The following is a 22,332-nucleotide window of genomic DNA, read 5'->3' on the forward strand; positions in this document are numbered from 1 at the left end:
GGCTCCACTGGCTACAGGCACACAGAAGTACAAATATCAATGTGCACAAGTTCTGTCACCTAGAGAGACACTAGCTTAGTGTCATGATGGTGAGCTCATCTATTGCATCTTCAGCAAACTGTCAGAATAAACAATTCCAGTGGAACCCCTTCTGTTCAGGGTATGAGGCCAGGTGAGGTTTGAGTCATCCATCACTGTGGATTTCAAGGTATGAGTAACAGATGAGAGCAAACACAAGTTGTAGAGACAATCAGGGGAGCACAGAGATCATTTCAAGCCTGGTTTTGAAGCTTTGGTATTTTTGCAACTTAGTTCTGTTTCTTCATGGTAATGAGAGATCAGGATTTTTATAATCTATTAGATAAATGTGTTTAGAAATCTCTCACCTACCAAGGACTTTTGTATTTTACAAAAAAAACACCTCCAAACCAACCAAACCCCAAACCCCACAAGCAATAGACATTTCAGTATTTTTCCTCTATACAGACCAAAAAAATCCGCCTAGCTATTTCCATTTCTGTTGCTCAGCACGGTCTGTTAGAAGACCAAGCAGTTTTTCTTTGCTGTCGCTACTGTAGCTGTGCAGAGGTGTGGGACAGCCTACACGTCCAGAAGGATTTCAAGAGACTCTGCAGCCCTTACTGTAATTAAGTCAGGAAGGCAGAGAGGAGTGAAGCACGTCGTGTTCACAGCATGTGAAACATGAAGTGAAGAACAGGCTGCTGGGTCCTGCCATTCAATTCAGTTTTATTATCATATAGATTGTTTCCAAACTTATCAGGGATACCAACAGCATATCTGATTAACAGGTCACGCTTGTTAAGAATTATCCTTGGTAAGTGAATTTGGTGACCAGGCGAGCTCTATATGCCTGATCAAAGCAGATACATAGATAGAGCAGCAATCTAACCAGCACGAGCTACTGCCATTTGAGAAGTGACTCACGGTGCCGGGAATTTGCAGCACACCAACAACAGGCCAAAGAAGAAATATTACCTGGTGGGAAAGAACAGGAGCAGCAGGAAGGAAGGAATAGTAATAGTAATAATAATCATCATAATAATAAAATAAAATTATTATTTTAGCTTTTAGGCCCAGATGAATTATTCTAAGCAAACCTCCTTTTTGATACTTGTTTACAGCAGTTATTTATTCAGAGTAGTTTAAAAAAAAAAAGGGAAGAAAAAAGGTAATTTAGGCCTGTAACACTCCTGTTAACTACAAGCATAGCTTACCCTTGGACAAGGTCTGTTGGTGCAGTTACGTGATCCGAAATGGCCATAAGGCAATGTCAGTCTAATCAGCCTCTCACATCCCTGCAAATGTTTTTGGAAGAGAGAAGTGAAATACAGCAGCAGGACTGTTGCTAGTGACAGCTTGTGTGTATTTAGTTTTGTTTTGTTTCCAACTTGAGAATCCACACAGCTTGGCCCACTGTCAAGGAAGTGGGACCTAGCGTAAGCAAAGGATTAGTTCTCCAGCTGGCAGGATGCATGGCCTTTGGTGGTCCTAGGGGTGGTGTGCCAGAAGGCTACGCTCAAAGATTGCAAAATAACCTTGCTAATGGCCTCAGACCTTTTAGACAGCTGAAAGAATATTCTATTTATTTTTTCTGTAGGAAGACTAAAGCAGAACTTGAAGTCCCATGCTATAGTTTATCAACAATTATAATAATAAAAAAATAATCTAGATAGAAATACTTCCAGTCTTAAGAAGATCCCGCACCAAGATAAAATGGTGAGACTCCACAGAAGATCAGGATGGGAAAGCTGTAGGAAAACATAGCAATGGCTGTATTTCTCTTCTGGCACAACACAGAAGACTTTGCTCAGAGGGAAAGCAGAAGTTAAGTATACATTGACAGACAGCATTGTGTGCAAAGTCAGTACGAGTTACAACAGCTGTCAATTTTTATCCTTACGGAGCATTCACAGTGGCATTTTCCAACAGGAGAACATCACTGACAGCAACATGACAGCGTTACTGAAATGAATCACTCTGCCCTAAGTGATACCAACTCTCCGCCCCTACACTCAGATGCAAAGGCAGACCTAAAGCAACCTCCTACAAATTCTGGTACAGCACAGGCTTGCATAGACACAGCGACTGCATTTCATCCACTGTGTATGATAGCTACGCAAATACACCTGAAATTCTTGGAAGCGGACAGAGACAAAACATGCCGGAAAGAGACAAAAAAAATGCTGGTGCTGTGCAATCCATAGCATTTGACTACGAAGAGGAAAAAAATACAAGCAAACTATTTCACAAGGACACATGGTTCTACTTTTTTAATTTCAAAGGCTGTCCAGAGCAAACTATCAGTGACTGAGTCGAAGAAAAAAAACCCCAACATCACACCCTAAAAAAGCTCTTCTCACTCCAGTCTTACCTGGAAAATGCTATTTCAGCCTTTGAGCCTCCAGAGGGATCTTCCCTAACACATTAACCCTTCTGAATGGAGGGCAGAGAAACTGAAGAAAATTGCACAACCATTCTCAAATAAACAAACACAAGAATTAGTCTCCAGCACTCAACAACTGTTCTGTAAAATACCAGATATAAGCACCCACTGTTAGCAAAGAACACCAGCTGCGAGCCCCCCTGGCTGGAACTCTTGGTATTTAGTGTACAGCAGATACGTTAACGTTTTGTGGTTTACCTGGCGAGGAAATAAAGCTGTCTCCCCAAATATAAACCCTGATTATCTTCACTTCTAGTTTCCCAAGAAACTAAGCACAGGCTGCTAGGGCTCAGTTGAATACCTTCAGTCATAGAGACAACAGATACCCAAAATAATTTAGGCAGCCTTGAGTCGGGTTTTCTCTATGCATTTAAGGAGTAGGTACAGTGTGCATCACATTTTGAGACTGGCTCCCTCTAATGCTGGGGACACTGAGGCAGAGAGGTAATTTCATCAGTAAAAGATTCCATAATCACACCAAAAAAGTGGAAGATTTGCTCTTGCCACATAGCAATGTGCTGTGAGGAGATAATGCAAGCGCCTTTTATTTTTAGTTTATCAGAGGCAAGACAGGGCCAAGCACTGCTGTGCTCTCCCTGGGATCCACATGCAGGAAATTTTCCTGGCTGTCGCACTTTCCGGCACTAACAGACAAGACCCATTTAGAGTTACAAACGGCAAACCAACACCAAACAGGGATTTTGATATTAATTTCCCTCCCTGCATGCTTAAGACAAGGAAAAGCCAGTTTTCACATTAAATACCAAAATGTCTGCACCTAGACGTGAAGCGTTCGAGCCACTGCCAAGTGACTGGAATGTATCTGACAGTGTATACCTGGAATTAATTCTTTGGCTCTTTTTCAGTTATATCCAGAAAACACACCACACCCTGATTCTGTTCCTATACCACCACTGGCTGAAATCCTATCCCATGGTTCCTCAGACACCACACAGGATTGGAGAAAAAGGAGGGTCTTAGTTTTCTATTGAGGATATACTTCTGAATATAGCAGTCCTTCGGCTGAAATGGCATCCCCGAGTCCCACGGTCCGGACAGGATCTTTACACACCAGAACGGGAGTGAAATGGAACGAAATGCCTTCTCTGTGCCAATGCACCACTGGCTCATCTGGATTCAAAGAGATTTTGGAAGGTGCCTCTATCTGGGAGGTCACAAACTCCAAAGGAGCTTTCAGAAAGACTTTGCTGGTATCGATGGTTTCAGTGGCGCAGGCCTGAGTCCCTGCTGCTCTAGCTCCTGCAGCCACAGCCGCAACCTGGTTGCCCCAGTACCCATCCACTGTGACAAGGATATGATAAGCCAGGGTGTGGAAGTGGATCCGCGTGAGATCAGAGGCCCGCTCTGCGGTCTTCCCGTGCTCCTTCAGGATCCAGAAGAGGATGTCGCTGACTACACCCACATCGGGAACTCCACTCCAGGAAGCGAGGGAGGCGTGGGGACCAGAGGCAGACTGTGTGAGGAACAGCAGCTCCTGTTCGTTCAGCCCAATGGAGTTCACCAGGGGAAAGACCTGCTAACAGAAACAACCGTTTTTCCTTCAGAGAGAGGATCAGACTTCACCCTTCCTCATTCTACCATGTTACTGGCTTTGTCGCCAGTGTGGTCAGCAGAAGGGAGAATCCTGTTTCCTGGAGAGATGCAGGCCAAAGTCACTGCATGAGCTTCCTCATTCTGCAAGTCTTCAAGAATTACTTAGCCAAGAAAACACTTCACACCAAGGGTGCATGCTCATTTTGTAAAATTTCTAGACACGCACTTGACAGTAAAGAGTAACAAAACATCCAATCCACATGAAGCACTCATAACACTGAGATCAGAGCTGTGTCAAGCTAAACAAGGTACCATCAGAATCTGCAGGAAAGAAATTCCACAAAGAAATCAAGGTCTTTTTTAAAGTATAAACTCAGCTCAAATTCAAATCCTGTTTTTTCTAGAAATCCGCAAGCCTGCTAAATCTAAACCAGCCAAAGTTACTTGTATCTGTGGAGTTCTGAGTATTCTCCTGGATCACCTTCCTCCCATGGCTGCAAAAAAAATCTTTATAACAGAGCCCTGCTATGTTGCATGGCATTTTCACTGCATATAGTTCCTGAACAAACTCAGATCTGCAAAAAATCCTTACTCCTTGCTGAAAATGATTTGATGATTGGCCAAGGGCACTGTAAGATACCTCCTAAACCTCCCAAAGAGACCTTTCTACAAGGAGAACTCCCTCTGAGCTAAGGAAAACAAATCTGTCCTCTGCTAAGCCACAAGTCGTTACTGTTCTCCTTTGCTGCACAGGGGGGATACTCTCGTAAGCTCAGCAGAGGAAACGGAAGCATTCAGAATGCAACAGCAGACATTAAGCCCTTGTTCTCCACTTATCTTCAAATGGAAAGCCCCAATTTAAAATTTTCATTTCTATATTCATATACAAGTCTGTGCATTGTGATACTGAAGAAAACTGATAAAAAGAGCATGTCCTTTCATTTTTGTTACCTGATGCATAATGTTGCTCATAAAATCTTGATCAGTCATACTGGCCAACTCCAGGTGTATGGGAATGTCAGTAGGGATGTCGGAGATGGAGGCCACAGCCTACAGGGGCACAGGAAAATAAAACACCCAGATATTCATTAAGAAACAGAAAAAACAAAGGGATTTTGACTCCGAGATATGCATATTTTAATCTTCCTGTGTATGGATTTAAACACAATTCCAAATGAGATATCTGCTAAGGGGAAGAAATAAAAACCACTTCTAGTTTTCAGGATGCCCGAGCAGGACAATGTATCTAACCCTAATCTGCACCCAGGCTGGCACTTTGCTAATGGACTAATTCGGAAACCTCACAAATTTGAGGCAGCTGTGGAACAGCTGATCCTAGAACAGAGAAAAAGAAAAAAAAAAGAAAAAAAGAAAAAAAGCCCTAGTGTATCGCATCAGGAAAGGCACCCAGCTGCAAGACAGGCAACAATCTGTAAATACAAAGAGAACTGGGTCTAACTCCTTTGGGCTCAGATGAGAAAGCTGGCTCTTGGATTATCTAACAAAAATGCTGCTTAAAGAATGCAAGTCTTGATTATAACCTCAATCATCTTAGTATCTGGGATAAAAAAAGTGCAATTCAGCCACTAGGTAAGGTCCAGTAACTGTGTCAATGCACACCAGCCAGAGAACGAGACCTTACCTTTTTTCCCCTAGACAACCCACCGAATCTAAGAAACATCAGTGTTAGAGGTTTAGACTTTTGCTATTCCTACAGTTCACGTTCTTCTTTCAGCACGCAATACTTTCCCATGAAGCATTCCATCCATGAAGTTGGAATGGAAATTAAGGAGACACTGGTATTCAAGTATCTTACCTCCATAAGTCGTCTCTGTCGCATCTCCTTGCTCTGCCCTTCCATCATGTGAAGTCCTGAAAGCACAACAAGATCTGGCTGAAATTCATCCAAGCTGGACACAAACACTTCCAGCATATTTAAGGCGCCATTTGACAGGTCATGGGAGAAGATGAAGCGATTGGCATTGGGTGCTCTCACTTGTCCCCACTCTTCACCTGGGGTGAAACAAAGAGAAGGAGTTAACTCAGAAGAGAAGCAAAGCAAACCACGTATCTGGAGTTTGTTTGGGGATATCCTGCTGGAATCCAAAGGCACGATTTCACAATGTGGCTATGCTCAATTAACAGCTACTGCCAGCCATATGAGAAATCTTGTTGTTTTTCTCATTCATTCTCTTCATTCACTCCCTGGGCCTCATTTAGACACTTGTCTGATCAGAAGGAAAATTCAATACCTGTTTGGTTGGTTTTGCAAGCTTTGCGATGTTTTAATCGGTTACGTTAGTTTAGCATGCAATTAGGTGAGTGTCACAGCCAGCTCAAGCTAAACATTTGGAGTGTGCAGGACATGCCAAGAGCGGGGAGACCTTGCCCTTCTGGCAACCACCACCCGTTATAATTGAAGGTACACCCTGAAAACTCTCATGGCTTTTACTGTTCCTGACTGCGCAGCTCACAGAAATGATCTGCAGCACAGAGGTGCATCAGTGCTGTATGTGTAAACTGTTTTATTCCTGGGTAGGATCACAAATTAAACAGGCTCCATCTCTGGGATACTGAGCCATGAGAAAACAGGGTAACGACAGCCAGCCTAGAGAGGATACAAATGACAAAGGCCACAGTCCAACTGTCCAGCCCTCCGCCAGCTCTCCCCATCTGTCCGGGCATCGTTGTTCAGGCAGCAGGCAGTTCCTTATGCCAGTTACGATAACTGGACAGAAAGAAATGTAAGGGAATAAATAAAGGGCAGCTTGAACAGAAAGCTCTTGAGAGGCTATTACAGGCAGAATCTCCACCTTGGAACCAGCCTGCATACTTCACTTGTCTCTCCCAGAATGTATACTGGTTACACTATGGAGAGTATCACCAGCATTTGTGGAAAAGCCACTACAACAGCAACAACAGCCATCAGTGCTGCCTTCTCTTTAGAAAGGTCTCCTGACAAAGTTCTGTCTAGGACAAAGATCCCCAGAGTCGCATCAGGAGGGCAGTTCTCACCTGAGAACATATATTCTGAGAAAAGGAGACATCATATACTAATGTATCCTCTAATCAGGATGCTTCCAGAAGCAAGAGGACTCAAGATCAAGGAACAATTTCCACTGGCTATTACAAGTGTTACAGTACTTGTCAGTTATAGTAGCCTCGTTTCAGCCAGGAGCCCATCAGAGTGGATGCTTTGGGTGCTGCTCCACATTAGTTTTGCTGAAGAAGTTTAATTAAGGTGATTATTGCCTTCCCTCCTTGCCAAATACTCCCTCTCCTGTCACACCAATGCAACTCTTTCTGATGCTGTATTTTGAGACAGGACCAGTGAAATGACTCGGGCTGAGAACAGCAAGAAAACACATGCAGATTTGTTTTAGCCACTACATTAGGGTTACCCTAAATTTCATCTGCCTTCGGTTAAATGGTACCTTTCTGTTTTCAGAGAACATTACTGGACTATTTTAATGTTCATACAGCTTTAGAATTACACCCATCAGGTCTGCTTAGGCGTTGCAACAAAATGAGAAGTCCATTGGGTTTCTACAGGTGATAGCAATACAGGAATACAGAACCAATGGGATGTCAAGGCAGCAGCATGAGGCAGTATCTACAGTAACTGTACTACAAGGGGAAGAGGTTTCAGAATACTTTTAAATGTCTGTTCCCTTACCGCAGCTCCCTGAAGCACAGGGAATTACCAGATTATTGCAGCGACAGCTGACAATACTGGTAATTTACACAGTCCTTCTGGAATTAAGATTCAAAACACAACTTTACAGCCAGGAATATCTTAGTGATGTTTGGGGTTCCCATCTAACATTCAACCTTTGGCAAGGTACCTGCTTGATACTCCAAGATAAGATGGAATTCATCTCTTTCCTGCATGGATTCAGGTGGTACAATCACATTGTCATCAAGTAGTTCATGGAGTTTAGGACCAACTGGGCCACAAAGGAGGATCTAAAAAACAAGAAAAACCAATCAAGGTTTCCCTGCCACATCCCTTGCCGCCATTTCAGTGCATTTAAGCATCACTTAGACAACTGATTTAAAAAAAATAATAATTCAATTAAAAAAACCCACACCTATGCTTTCAAACTTGCAAGCCCAGCCATATGGTCCACCACTACCTAAGAAATAACTGCAAGATCCCCAAAATCTACAGGGGAGTAATGTGAGCCTCATTAAAGACAAGTGAATAGCACGAAATTTTTGAATGTATTACCTTCAGATCTGGATTTGTTGCAAGCTTCTGACCGATGAGAGCAGCATTTCCTCCTACGTAAAGCTGTAAAACAAACAGAGGCAGGTATGGGCATTCCCTTGCTCTGATAGCTTTACACATGCTTAGTCCTCAGTATAGGCTGAAGAATTTCACTTTTCTATTTAGAAAAGGGTCTAGCATTATGAAAATTAATAAAGCTTATTTGGGCTGAAAGCAAATCAATTTTACAATTCTGTGGGAGATTTCAACATGTTGAGTGTTCTCTGACTTTTTCTAATCTAAATATTTGCCTTCAGGTAACAGCCCTATAAAAATAGATTTATTCACAACATAAGAGGTGGGCCCGTGTGAACCTCGTGAGGCTCAACAAGGCCACGTGCAAGGTCCTGCACGTGGGTCGGGACAATCCCAAACACGGATACAGGGTGGGCAGAGAATGGATTGGGAGCAGCCCTGAGGAAAAGGGTTTGGGGGTGCTGGTGAAGAAAGTCAACATGGCCCAGCAATGTGCACCTGCAGCCTAGGAAGAGGCAGGGGGTGGAACTAGATGATCTTTAAGGTCCCTTCCAACCAAAACCATTCTATGGTTCTACGATTCTATGAAAGTCATTAACACTCTCAAACTATACCATGAGTTTCTTTCCTAAATAATTTGCCCTCTCACCAGAGAGAGAATGAAAGTCACCGGTGACGCAGAAAACAAGAAACATGCTTCTCAAAGCTTTTATTAGGTGGAAGCCATACCTGTGCACCTGGGTACTCAGAGGCTGTCCGTGCAATGTGATGGAAAGACTCTGTGTTGCTGAAGAAGCGCTCGGCAGCTGCCCCTTTTTCCATGAAGTAAGCAAATGCTTCTTTCAGGTCCTGTCTGGAGTTCAGGACGGCATGATTTTTTCCATCCCCAGGTTCAAGACCGAGCGCCTCTAACAGCTTCACACCAGACAGAACCACGTCTACACAGGCATTGACGCTGGAAGAGAGAAGGAAAACACATACCGGGAAAACCGCGTGTACCTTCTGGCGCTTGTGAGACTACAAAGAGATCACTCCCCAGCCAGTGATGTTTGCTGTTTGCAAGCCCTCTTGCTAAGGGGGAAAACAACCAAATGAAAAAAACCACAAAGGCATATGAATTTCCTGAAATTCTCTATTGAAGTGTTCTCCTTCTGACATGCTTTTATTGTGTTCCAGCACTGCAGAGGAGAGAAGGTTTTCTAATGTTCTGCTGAATTAAAACAAGAAAGAGTAAGCTGTGTGGTCCAAAGGTTGTTATGTATGTTGCAGTACATGTTGTACATCATTTGCTGCGTTAGGCTTGCTCAAAAAAAAAAAAAAAAGTTACAATAAGAATAGCATTCTTAATTTTTAATTCTTAAAATAAGAAGCTTTTATAAAAATATGTATTTTGGGTTTGAAATGTACCTGCAACTCAGAATGGTTAAAAGCAAAACTGAAAAACTGAAAGTATTTAAGTCTACTAGATCAGCCTCTTGACTTCCAACTACTCCTAACAATAACGAAAACCACGTGCACAAACACCCCACACATGGGCTGGTTCTGTTGATAAGAAGTCAAGAGAGCAATTTGTCCATTGAAATATTTGAAAACTGCAGTTTCAAAAGGATCACCCCAAATTTCCAGAAATAGCACACCACCTTCTCTCAAATAGTGGGAACAGGAGAAAAGTCCTGCAATAGTTAGGAAGTGTTAAGAGCCATTTCAGCAGATCAAGACTTTACATAAAGTCTAACCTGCAGTCCAAATCTTCTAGTCCCCATTTCTTACGAGCTGCATCAATTTAAACAATCTATCTAGTCTAATTCAGACTAGATAGAGAGCAGGAAACTTTCTGGGCTGGGACCAGGCCCCCAGGAAGAAAGTTTATGAACACTTGCCCTTGTTTCTAGTCCTTGGTTTCAGACAGAGAGCAATACATACCAAATATTTACTGAGATGTTATCAGCAAACACTAAAGCATATTCCGGAACTGCTGCCAAGTGCAATTTCTGTTCCTCTGCCTCACGCTTCCCTGACAGGGATCCAAAGATCCACAAAACTTTTGCACGGTCTCTAACTTACTCTGGGTCTACCTGCATGCCAATGGCTGCTTACATGTCAGCGTGAAACGCACAGCCATTTAGCGGTCCTCCTTGTCAGCGACCTTTCCTGCATGATTTGGGCCACAACAAATGAAAGCTGCATCACACGAAATAAAGGACATTAAAAACCCTGAGGCTTTTCAGTACATGAGGTAACCTGCTCAGAAATCCCCTGCATCACGCATCATCCCATAAACCGAGAGAACAATCCCCTCGCACAGCAAAGAAAACCAAAGAAATAATAAGCCCAAGCAGCACTGTAGCCCTCAACTCACTGCAGCAAAAGGTCAGTGATTTTATATTTTAATGAATCATTAAAGATGTGACGGGACATAAACCAAGCTGCAGGTCTTTGAAGTGAGACACCTCTAATCATCTTCCAACTGCCTTCTCCCTCCCTGCCATTCCTCTGCTAACACACTTCATGCTTCTAATAAACTCCCCTAACAGCAGGGATATGCTGCTAACTAACTGCGGCTGCGGCTGAACTTCGAGGCCCCACGTGTTTGCGGTGCATGTATGTATCGTGTAGGAATCCGGCTGCTTTAAACTGAAGAAGCAAGCGAAGAACACACCGAGGGCACCCGGCTCTTTCCCAGCGATGCTCTGCCAAGAGGGGCTGCGAGGCACCGGGAAGCCTGTTTTGCCACCTCCTCACGGCAGAAGGTCTGCACTGACCGCAGCACCAGAGCAAGGCCGGCGCCAGCCCCAGGTGCCCCCACAGCCACCGCGGCGGGGCAGGCCCTTCCCGCGCCCGAAGGCCGAGTCCGCCGCTCGACCAGGGTATCCCGCGCTCCGCTCCGCTCGGCCGGGCTGTCCCGCCGCGGCCTGTCCTGAACCGAGCGAGTCAGGCGCTATACGTAACGGCAAGGGTAACGCCAGGCCTACACCCAGCGTTTAAGATCAAGGCGATGCTCCCGGACTGTGCCCTGCACTCCCGCCCGTCTGACGGCGAAAGGGGCCGGGCTCCCTGCGCGCACGGCAGAGGGCCGCCTCTGCCCCGTGCCCGCCCCCGCCCGCCACGCTCCGCGCCATAGCGCTGCACAGGCCGGCGGGGCCCGCAGCCCCGCCCCCCCCCGCGGAGCTGGGCGGGAGCGGCAGCGCGGGCCCGCGAGAGGCACCGGCACGGCCCCGGGGCGCGGAGGCCGCCTCAGGCGCGGGGCGGGAGCGCGGGAAGGGTGCGCCGCGTGGGGCGGGCGGGCGCGCACAGACAGACAGACAGACAGACAGACACAGGCAGACACACAGACAGACACAGACACACAGACAGACGCACGCGCGCGCGCGCACACGCACACGCACACACAGAGACGAGGCCGCCCTCCCCCGCCCCGCCCCTCCGCGCGCTGCCCGCACCTACCCGACGGCGACGCGCGCCCAGCCGCGCGCCGGGCGGACGATAGCCGCCTGCCAGGCCGCCACCATGCGGCCCTCCAGGGAGCGGGCGCGGCGCAGCCCCCCCAGCAGCGAGGCGGAGAGGTGCCGCAGCGCTGAGGGGGGCAGCTCGGGGCCCAGGAGGCACAGGTAGCCCAGCGCCAGGGCCAGTAGGCCCACACACACCGACCTCTGCCACATCGCAGCGCGGCCGCTCCGCTCGGCTCCGCGCCGGGCCGGCCCCTCCTCCCCCGCCACGTCTGAGGAGGGGCGCGATCGGCGGGGCCGCCCCCGCAGCGCTCCGCCCCCGCCGCCACCGGCAAGCGGCCTCCCTAGCCCGCGGCCGGCCTGCGCGGTCGTGAGGGGAGATGGCGGCGGCCGCGAGGGCGGGTGGTGGCGGGAGCGCTGCCCTCACGGGCCTGCTGGGGGCAGGCCGGGCCTGAGCGCCGGGCAGCCTGGGCCTGCCAGGGACCTGCTGCCGGCCTGAGGTGAAGCCTGTGGGCATCGTGTGGGTCTCTGCACCGCTGCCCCTTCAGCCTGCCCCCCCGGACCTGCCGCACGGCGCCCCTTCCCTCCCCCCCCCGCCTTCGGGCCTGTGCGTTACACTCCATGCGCTGTCCGCCGGCACTGCCCTGTGGCACACCGGTGGCCTCTGTCCAAACAGCCGGTGTCCGGCACACCAGTCACCGACCTGAAGCTAATCTCTGGCCCTAGCACATATTCTTTCTTCCTCCGTAGTGCAGCTTCTGGTCTCGGTTCTGTGGGGGTGAGTTAACTCTGTCAGATCTCTTGCCCGTGCTCCTGAGGTAGCTATGCTGGGAGCAGTGGGAGAGAGCACCCTTTGTTGTCTGTTTCATCCCATCAGAGAGGTGGTGTAGCAAGATAAAAGGGAGGTTTTCCTTTTTAATGAAAGAGAGCTTTTCTGGGCGTCCTTAGAAATCATAGAAACTTTAGCTCTGAGACTTGTGACAAAATTTGCAGGAGTTTGACAACTGTGTGCCATGGTGCGTTGGCTGAGGCAGCTGATAATTTTCCTATTCAGTTCTGTGTTGTGAGTGGTTGTCATCTCCTTTGACTGACAAAACAAACCGTAAAGGAGATGGGACAGCAGAAGGCATTTTGTTGTTTATTCTTTTTCTTGTTAGGATGCAGGGATTGGTTTTCAGTCAACAGCTCATCTACAGCATGAATTCACGACTGGCCCTCAGGGGTCATTTGGCTGCCCATCAGGTTCCCTCTCGGGATTGAAGGAGAGAGCAAGAAAAAGCCTCTTCACTTGGCAGCGGATGGTGTGCAGGGACACAGGTTGGTTTTATGAGCCTAAGGCGTTATGATAATGTAATGATCTTTAAGAACTGAATCCTGAAAACAAACTAGCCTAGCCACCTTCCCTTTTCTTTAAGAAAGCCTTCAGAGTTCTTTCTCCTCAAATAACTACCTGCTTAAGGCCCTGTAAACGAGTGATTATCTTCATCTCCTCTCAGGCCTATGTTCAGCCCACCAGACTTGGTGTGTTAATATGTAATCCCCTTTTGCCTTTGCTCAGGTGGTCTTTGGGTTTTGTCAGTAGGCTTTTTCATTTGAACAAATTTACTCTTTTTTCCCTTTGGCACTTTTCCTGCTAACGTTTGATCTATATGTGAAATGAAATCTTGCTTGCTTCTGTACTCTCACACTCCCCAGAGTATAGGCCTGTGAGGCTCTCACAGTTATAAACAGCCCTCCAGCTTGAGCAGGCAGTGCTACGCTGTGTGAGGACAGAGCAAATACCTGCCAGAACCCCTTGCTGCTCACTACAATCAGGTCTTCACCTGTGGGAGCATGTGTATTTATAGCCTTGTCACAGAACATCATAATTAGACGTGCCCATAAGGCAGCCACAACCCATAGGGTTGTCACAGCTTGAGGACCCCATTATTAGTACTGTGTCATCAGAGGGTTAGGCTGCAATCAGGTAACCTATCTAATCCAGCAACACTTTGGGGAATTAAGCTGCGATTCCATTTTGGGGTGATTAGTTTTTCATCTGATGCTAATGCAGTGTTCTGTGTTGTTGCCCTGAAGACTAAAGTTGTCTTTTTTTTACTCCCAGAACAGGTACAGTTTCCACGTCATCAAAATTTAAGCTGCTCAGGAGGAAACACCGTTGCTTAGCCTCTGTAAACTGCTGGTGTTCAATTGCCATGAATGGTTTTGTCAGTGGGCTTGAATGAGACTACAGAGGTAACCAAAAAGATTTGTTTTATGGTCTTTGTACCTCCCCCAAAAAAATAAAAGGTTTAGAAAAAGAAAATAAGTTCTCTTGGAGAACCTCTTCAGTTAAAAGAGCTAAACAACAATTTCTTGGCTGACATTTGTTTTAAGCCATTTAGAGGTGAAACTGTCAGCGGTTAAACTGAAATTCAGCCTCTTATCTCCTTCCCTTGAGCCACCCAAAGCCTCATAAATTTAAGTTAGAGGTAACGGGGAGGGATGCAGGACTATTGTGTTCATAGGAGTTGACTCAGGCTGAGTAAAAGGTATTAATTAAATACCTGTTTAATTATGGAAATAGCAAGCTGATTACTTCTGGTTCAGTGTGTAATTTCAAAAATATGACTCTGATTTAAAAAGTTTTCACAGGAATACTTTCATTAAAAGCATAGGAAGAGAAAGGTAAGAGTTAATGGGTTTAGAAAAGAGTTAAATAAAAATGTTAACATTTTTCCTTTGTTTCTTCTCCCTGGTTATGTGAAGTCCTTTGCATAAGAAATCCTTTTCTTGACACTGTTTCATGGTATGAGCTGCTTGTGACTGGGGGTGGTGGTAGAGGGACAGTGGTTTTAATCAGTCCAGTTATTTGAAACAGAACTTGTTCCCTTTAGCAAAGAAAAAAAGAAAAAAGGGGGGAAAAAAGACTTTGCAGGAGACAGACGAAAGATGCGTTTTCTTGCTTGTTTGAAAATTAGCTATGGAGAGTTGCACACGTGGCACATGCTCTCAGTGACCACTCAGAGCTGACAAACCTTTCTGTGTGAGCTTTTTAATGACCTTACTGAGTACGCTTTTCTGACCATGGGCTCGGTTCCTAGAAATGGGGGGGTGGGGGGGGGGGGTGTTGCTACATGCTTATTAGGTCAGAGGCAAGAGGAAAGGTGATGAAGATGGGCAAGGGGAGGAAACAGCAGGGAGGGGTGAAAGCCAAAGCTAAGCTTCCAGTTCCCAGAAGAGCTATGAAAACCCATTTTTCTGAGTCTGAACTCACAAGCTTGAAGCAGTTGTCTTTACTCCTTGTTAGGTTGAATTTACATATTCAAATGAACTCATTCCCTGTGACCTACTTTGGCCAGCTTAAGCTGTAGGCCCGTACACAATGCGGAAAGAGGAGGAGTTTTTTGCAAACTATGAATTCCTGTATTGTTGCTGGGATCGGTCATGCGTATCTGTGATGCCTGGGATCGAATCTTTAGCTATAGCTAATAAACATTAGGCAGTACTCCAGGCAGGATTTGCCTTGCAGATGCTTGCAGTCCTGTTACCTCCTGGCCTATCCAACACTTCCATTGTATTGCTGCTTCTCTCTGTGTTCCCCAGGCTTCATGCAGTCAGTTATTCAGGTTTTGGGTGTCCAGCTCAGTCACCTGTGTGTCATCATGCCTTCTCTGCTATCAGACTTCTTCCTGAAATCCCACAGCCTCCTGTCTTTGATTACAGGCCTTGTTTGACCTGTTGGAAACTCTTTACAGTGGGATCCATATATCAGTCCATATATGGACAGTATGAAATTAGTGCATACCTTTCTGCTGCTTGACCCGTGACATCTAATGAGAGCCAACAGCGGAATACATGGGCATGAGTGGTCACTACTGGTGTGTCCTCATTGGGGGAGGAGTAGGAAAAAGTGAAAGGTAGGCTTTTTGCATAAAGGCTTGGAAAATTCAGAAGATGAGAGTTTGTGCTGAGCCATGCAGATGAGCAGAGGAGCTCTAATTAAAATACGGTCTCTGTGTTGTTCTCAGAATCTGGGCAACATTCCCCATCCGAGCTCTGCCAACATATCTCAGTCCTGGACTTCAGCACCCACTGCAGCTCGGCTCCATAAGACACCTGCGCAGCTTGGCCAGCGCATCTCAGTCTTGATCTGTAACACCTCATGCTGTTCCAGTTCTGGGCCCTTCTTGAGCAGAAAATGCCAGCTCTCAACTAAATTGTGCCAAATTGCTTAGTTTTGGCCATAGAACTCATTTTCACTTGTCACCTAACGGGATACGTAGAGACTTTCATCTAGCACTGTCAGCAACAGAGGAAAAAGAACATGTGAATACCCAGCCCCCTGCTAAGTCCCCTAATTATATAGTGATGTGTTAATAACAAACAGGCTTTCATGTCTTGGCAGTTGCAAAACACTCCTTGGTAGTGTGGTGCTTCAAAAGTAGAATCTCACTGGAAAGATGCAAGTTCCAGTTTAAATTACTTAATTAGTATCAGCATAGTCTGTACCCAGAATTAGAGTTTGGAAGAAATGCCTAGTATGAAGCTGTCAGATGCCAGTTGTTTGGATATTCTGCAGAATCCGAACCACCACATTAGAGAGATTTGCTGTTGCAGAAGTGAGTGCTTCTGTGCAGAGATCCTCTTTTCCATCCCGCCCTGTCTCATGATTATAAATCTGCCTTGCTCGTAGGCCTTACCATCTTCCATTTTTTTGAGAACTCGGTAGCGGGGCGTGGAATGGCTTCCATCTTGGCTGAGACACCAGTGCTGGAGCTGGGAACATCCAGATCCAAAATTATGCATTTCTTCCAATTTGAGCCAAATTGCTGGATTTTGCAGTGCTGATTGCTCACACCCTGTGTTGCTCAGCCTGGCTTCCAGCAGAATACACAGGAACTGGAGCAAGCGTTAACCACCTTGTGTGCTGGTGAACTCCCTCAGCAATTAGAGTTCGTGGCAGTGACTGCTTGAGCTCAGGAACAATCACTTTGGTTTTGGTTCAAATCAACAGAGGTGCAAGAACTAAAAATGTTGGGGGAAGAAGAAAGATTAGGAAAGTATCATCAGTAAGGGAGAAAACTGGTATGAAGATGTCTTGACTGCATTTCCATTCTAGCCCCTGTGAGACTCCAAGTACAGCTGCACCAACTGCAACACTTTCAGGTGCTGTGAGCTGGAGAACAGGCCAGCTAAACGCGTTTCTCTGTCAAGTTTGGCCCTGTAGACAGTCACCTGAGAGTTATTAGATGTATTACAGGTGGCATTGTATACTGTCCAGAAGAAAGGACGGGTATATATCTTATACAGGCAGTGCATATGGCCAGAGCAATCCTTTAAGTGCTTTCCTGTATTCTCAACTTCTTTGGCAAGATAGAAAATGAATGACAGATGCCCAATCTTATCTTTGGAAAGGAACTCTGAAAAGTTCTTTTTTTTAAGGAACTTACCAATGAGTATGCAAATTGGATGGATTTAGGGGACTAAAGAATAATTCTCGAAATTCTCTTTAGTCCCCTAAATTCATCCAATTTGCATACTCATTGGTAAGTGTTATGTGGATTGTATCTCATAATGGATACTTTGGATTCTGTATGATATAGGTTACAGTTTCTATTAACATAATTTCAGCATTAACAGCAGTGCCGGTGTCATTGGTAGTCAATGTGCCTTGAAATGTTTGGTGTCTTTCAAATCTGACCTCACTACTGTGATACAAAGGGTGTTGCTAAAACGTCATCACTACCTCATCATATACCTCAAACTAACAAACTGGCATAGTACAACCCCATCAGCAAAATTACATGTCGGAAGCGCGACATTTATTTCTGTTACCGTTCAAGAAAACTCCTAGAAGCTGCATCTCTGAGAAGCTTTTGATTTGCAGCCCTTTATGCTGTATTTGAAGCCCTTGCTGTGGCAGAAGGCTATGGAAGATTTAGGGAGGTCTGGAGAGACTAGAACAGAGGCCAATGGATTTGCTGTCCTTGAGGTCAGCCTGCTTGCAGCGCTGTACGCAGAGGCCTGAGGAGGGGCAGGATAGCCTTAGGTCAGATTTCTGCCAGCGTGAGGGAGGGAAAAGGCATAATCTCTGGCTGAGCGCCACACAGTTTGACCAGCAAGAATACACTCTTGCTAGCCTTGTTGTATGAAAATGGCTTTTTCCCCTCACCCTGTTTCTTATTCAGTGTGTGGCATGTGTGTCTGGTATAGCCACAGTCTGGACCCTGGGTGCAGGATGTGTCTTTGTGGGGAGCAGTTCCCTCCCGCCGGCTCACCTGCCATTTTGCCATTCCACTCATGCACGCAACTGTGGCAGAATTACGTTGGGTGGGGACAACATAAGGTGATGGTTACATCAACTACACGCTGATCCTCGTAGATCCTGCCTTACAGTGTGTCCCTGGGTGGGCCCTCACCACGCAGTGCTTAATCAGAACAGCCCCGGGGCCACCTTTGCTCCACCCTCCTGAGGCCTGTCTCTTCCTTAGCATCTTCCAGTAAGGCGAGCGCAGACTGTGCTACAACTCAAAGAACAGGAGTTCAAAGCTGTAGCGATCAGGTGTGCGGTTCTGCTTTCTCACGGATGGCTGATCTGCTGACTGATGGGATGTGCCTTTTGCAGTATTGTAAGCTAGGCATAATTTAACATGCTAACTGAAGCCTCGAATCAGATTTTGCAATACATTTGTGTATTGGTCTGCTGAGAGGCAGTTGTTTCAGAATGTCACTGGTGAGACTGCCAAAACTATTTGTGTATTTCATAGCTTGTGTTGTAAACTACTCACATACATCACCATGTCATGTGTTAACCAACACAACTCCTAAGTAGCAGTCCCTAGCAAAGCTGTGTCCTGTAGATTTTAGCCTTTGCTTTGACAAAGTTGTCCCTGGTATTTTCCTCCTGTGTGAATGACAGGAGGCATAAGACCTGGAGTGTTTGGTATAAAATGAAGCCAGTGATATTAATTGTGGCTGCACATGGAACCAGATTTGTCTTGATTGGCAGAAGAGGTCTCTAACCTCTTCCACAAAGAGAAATGAGTAGAGAAGTAGAAACTTATTTAGAAAGAAATGGCCAAGAAAAGTGATGCACAGTCAGAACACTCAGAAGATATTTTATAAAACAAAGATGAGGTGCAGAAGGATGGTGGTGGTGAAACTGACTGTTTGGGGAAGGGTGTGAATGGGACTTCAAAGAAAATGTCTTATGCTCTGGAAACAAAACTGTAAAACACTGGAAATCATAGAAATGCAGAGCACAATCTGTCCTGTTATAAATATTATTTGAGGTCTGTTTTTACTTAAGTGAGTGTATAGATATTGCTGAGGCTCTGTGAGCATGAAATTCCTTTTTTGTTTGTAGTTTTGTGGCACCTGTACATCTTGTGAGGATGCATTGCCTCTGGGCTAGGCAATGTGTGTGACAAGGAGGGGCAGCTAATTGAAAGATTGAACTGAAAACCAGGTAGATTCCCAGGGAAATTGCTTTGTGGACGTATGGGTGACTAACCAGATCAGGCTCTAGAGACAATCAGGCTCCTTTAGAAAGTCTGCATATAATCTATGCCATCTTCATTCTGTGAGCTCAGAGATTATGCTTCATTAATGCTGCAGGATTGAATGCTTTCCTGCAGTATCTTCAGGCTAATTTGGGTGATTGCGTTGTTTTTCTCACTGCCTTAGAGCAAAGTGCGTCCCTCTTGCAGAGGTGGCTTTTCTGCCCATAGCACTGGTGGCCCACAATGCCAATTCCAGTACTCTGGAAGATGAGGTTCAGTAGGCAAATGGGCTAAAGAGAAGAGAGAAGGCACCAAAAGCCTCTCTGTGGTGGACATACTGAGAAAGACTCTTTCTCCTTAATCTTTACAAATGTATAGAAGAAAGCAAACTGATCTTTTTCTACCTCTGTTGCTTTCTGGATTTCAGAAGTGACTGCTGTGAAATTTCCCTTCTCAGCAGTGACCAAGACAGATCACCACGTCACTTTTTTCTTACCCTTTTTGCCTCTTACTGAAACATCACACATGCAGCAGATGACCTCAGCAGTGAGTGACCGCTCCATTTGCTATCTAGAGGAGGTCATTCATCCCTGAAGGAAACACTTAAACTTTTCAGTGACTTGCTCCTGAGACAGTCAGCTGCTAAACCCTCTTTGACAGAACACTCACTTTAGCCAAACACAGGCTTACAGGGACAATTTTGGTTGCCCATCAACCTCAAAAACTACATAGTATTAAAAATGTTCAGGGAAGAGCAATAAGGATGATTGTTGACCTGGAGTAGCTTCTGTGCAAGGGGAGGTTGAATAAACAGGAACCCTTCAGCCTTGAGCGGAGGTGCTCTAGAGCGGTGCCACAGAGGGCTGTGAATCCTCTGTGTCTTGACGGTGAGCGGTGAGTGGTGGCTTGCTCTGCCTTTCCCAGGCACCACGCTATTCCCTGCTGTCAGAGGTGAGATAATGGGCTCCGTGGGTCTGTCATCTGATGTGCCATGACTGTCTTATGTCCTGGTCTGAAGGGGAGAGGTGTTACTAAGCACGGCTTTTATTTGCACTGAAGTCCCGAGATGCCAAATAGGGAGGAGAGGTGTGTGGGGAAACTCTTCCCAAACAGAGCTCCCTTACAGGAAGGCAGCTGATAACTCTTTGGAGACTGCTACTGATTTAGCACTTAGCTGGCAGTTGAAGGTGAGAAAGACAGGTCTGGGCAGCTGCACGGGGCGCTCAGCCGGGAAAGGCACAGTTATGGACTAAGCACCTGATGACCAGACTTGGAGATTATCAAAGTAGATGAGCCTGACAGGCTGTGCTACCAGATGAGGAGCAGGAACCTGAGGACAGCTGGGTTTTCAGTGGCGGTGCACATTACTATCTCCGTCAAGTTCAGCTGGAGACACAGGTGCGGAGATGCTTCTCACTGTTAGGCTCTTGAGCTTTCAGCTGGGCACACATCCAGCCATCCGTCACTCCTTGGATCTTGTCCATGGGAAACCAATTGTGATCTGAGAGTTGCCACTGCGGCAGAGATATCAAACAGACACCTGGCATTTAATACAAACTGAGGTAAATTCAGTCTGAAAATAGAACTGGGTTGTGCCTTGACTGCCAGGCAAGCGAGCGTGTGGTGGGGCTGCTGGCTGCTCCCTGAAGGCTGGGGTCATGGCCCTGTACAGCAGCTCCAAATAAAAGGCAGAACCAAATGTTTGGGTGTAACTGTAGAAAAATAGACGTGGGGCAGTTCAGAACCTCAGGTAAATTGAAAGCCAAGGCAGGGGCTTTTCTTTTTTCCACTGTGATTTGATCATGTGAGTAACAACTGACTGAGCTCCTCTGCTCTTTGTGGTATGATGGACAGATAATGTAGGGAGAGGCACAACTGGTTTTGTTTTCAACTCTGAAATCCATGAAGGGCTATGTTCTTTGTGAATTAATTAATTTGGAGAAAGTGGAGTTTAACTATTTGACAAAAGATTCATTTCCACCCACTTCCCAGCTGGCACTCTAGTGTGGCTTAACCGTGGACTGTCAGATTCTCATCAGCTTTCAATGTTTCAACTGAAATAAGAGCTTTTGCCTTGCGGGGCAGTGAGTAACAGTTGTGAGCCCCGTGCTGCTCACGGGTCACAGGTAAGGACCAAGGGAGAGGCAGGACTAGGTTCTGCCCTGCTTCACACAGGGCTGCTTGGTGCTGCATGTCCTGTTTGGCAGATGCTATGGACAGGAGCGAAACTTGAATCCCTCTGAGCAAGGATTTAGGTTCATTTCTCAGGCCAGCAGCAGCCTTCAGGAATTTTCCCCTTGACTTTTTTTGTAAAATGAGGAGGGAGATGCCACCCTTCACCCCAAGGGAAGGATTTCCCATTCAGATTATCCAGTATATCAGCAGTGCAGCAGGCCATGTTAATAGGACGTGCAGGAGTCAGTGTTTTACCCGATGACATTCTGCAGCCAGGTGCAGAGACGTCTTCAAGACAGAAGCTGCAGCAGATCATAATCACAAACTCATTAGTCTGCTAATAAGAGCTAGGGGAATAAATTTAAAATTAAATTCTAGTTTGCTGTAATAGCCTGCAGCAGAGACCTGCCTTCCTGAGGCTGGGAACTGACTGGACCCCAGCAAGGTGTGTGCTGCCTACCCACTGATAATAAGCCAGTTCTGAGACCGATAGGATGTGTGAAATCCAGATTCCTTCCAAACCTTTCAAGTATCTGCAAACCTTTAGTTAGCCCTACCAAAGAGACAACTGTTAGGGAGGAATTTACATCAACATGATGCACCTGGCTCACAGCAGGTCTTACCCCTCAGTGCACTAGTACAGTGATACTGAGTGGTGACGGTGTCATCTGCTGCCAGTAAATGTAGTGGCAGGAAAGCAGTGGCTTTTCTGTTCATGTCACCACTATCAACAGAGCAAAAATACCTCTAAATAGCACAGGAATGTTTAGCAGTTGTGATCTCATGAAAAGTTCAAACTGTATTTCAGGGACAGAAGGTCTTCTAAGAAGAAGGAGCTCAAGTCCCCAAGGAGCAGTTGTAAAATGCCACTGTTAGTGCACCCCAAATGCCTGTGGCTTATTTTGCTGAAATGGCATGCTGTGGCTTATATCTATCTGACAAGGAAAGGACACAAGTGTACAC

General features: G+C 46.1%; 1 protein-coding gene and 1 long non-coding RNA gene across 3 annotated transcripts in view; one reads left to right on the plus strand and one right to left on the minus strand.

Annotated features, from left to right (window-relative positions):
• Positions 1–2,276: 2,276 nt before the first annotated feature.
• On the minus strand, positions 2,277–11,982 carry ADPGK (ADP dependent glucokinase). Of its 2 annotated transcripts, none has more exons than XM_055716849.1 (7): positions 11,709–11,982; positions 8,994–9,219; positions 8,250–8,312; positions 7,864–7,984; positions 5,835–6,031; positions 4,970–5,068; positions 2,277–3,998 (listed from the first exon to the last, which is right to left on the minus strand). In XM_055716849.1, the coding sequence occupies exons 1-7, from the start codon at positions 11,921–11,923 to the stop codon at positions 3,450–3,452; spliced, it is 1,470 nt and encodes a 489-aa protein (XP_055572824.1). In that variant the 5' UTR covers positions 11,924–11,982; the 3' UTR covers positions 2,277–3,449. The 2 variants fall into 2 exon arrangements, with proteins under 2 accessions (XP_055572824.1, XP_055572822.1); XM_055716847.1 differs by having other exon boundaries at positions 2,277–4,001.
• An 889-nt stretch (positions 11,983–12,871) lies between these two features.
• LOC114015401 (uncharacterized) overlaps positions 12,872–22,332 on the plus strand; it is a 75,662-nt gene continuing 66,201 nt past the window's right edge. The window contains exons 1-2 of the long non-coding RNA XR_003559307.2: positions 12,872–13,027; positions 13,815–13,945. This is a non-coding gene — a long non-coding RNA (uncharacterized LOC114015401). The remainder of the gene's footprint in view (positions 13,028–13,814; positions 13,946–22,332) is intronic.

This window comes from Falco cherrug, chromosome 7 (assembly GCF_023634085.1).
Source record: "Falco cherrug isolate bFalChe1 chromosome 7, bFalChe1.pri, whole genome shotgun sequence".
NCBI lineage: Eukaryota > Metazoa > Chordata > Aves > Falconiformes > Falconidae > Falco > Falco cherrug.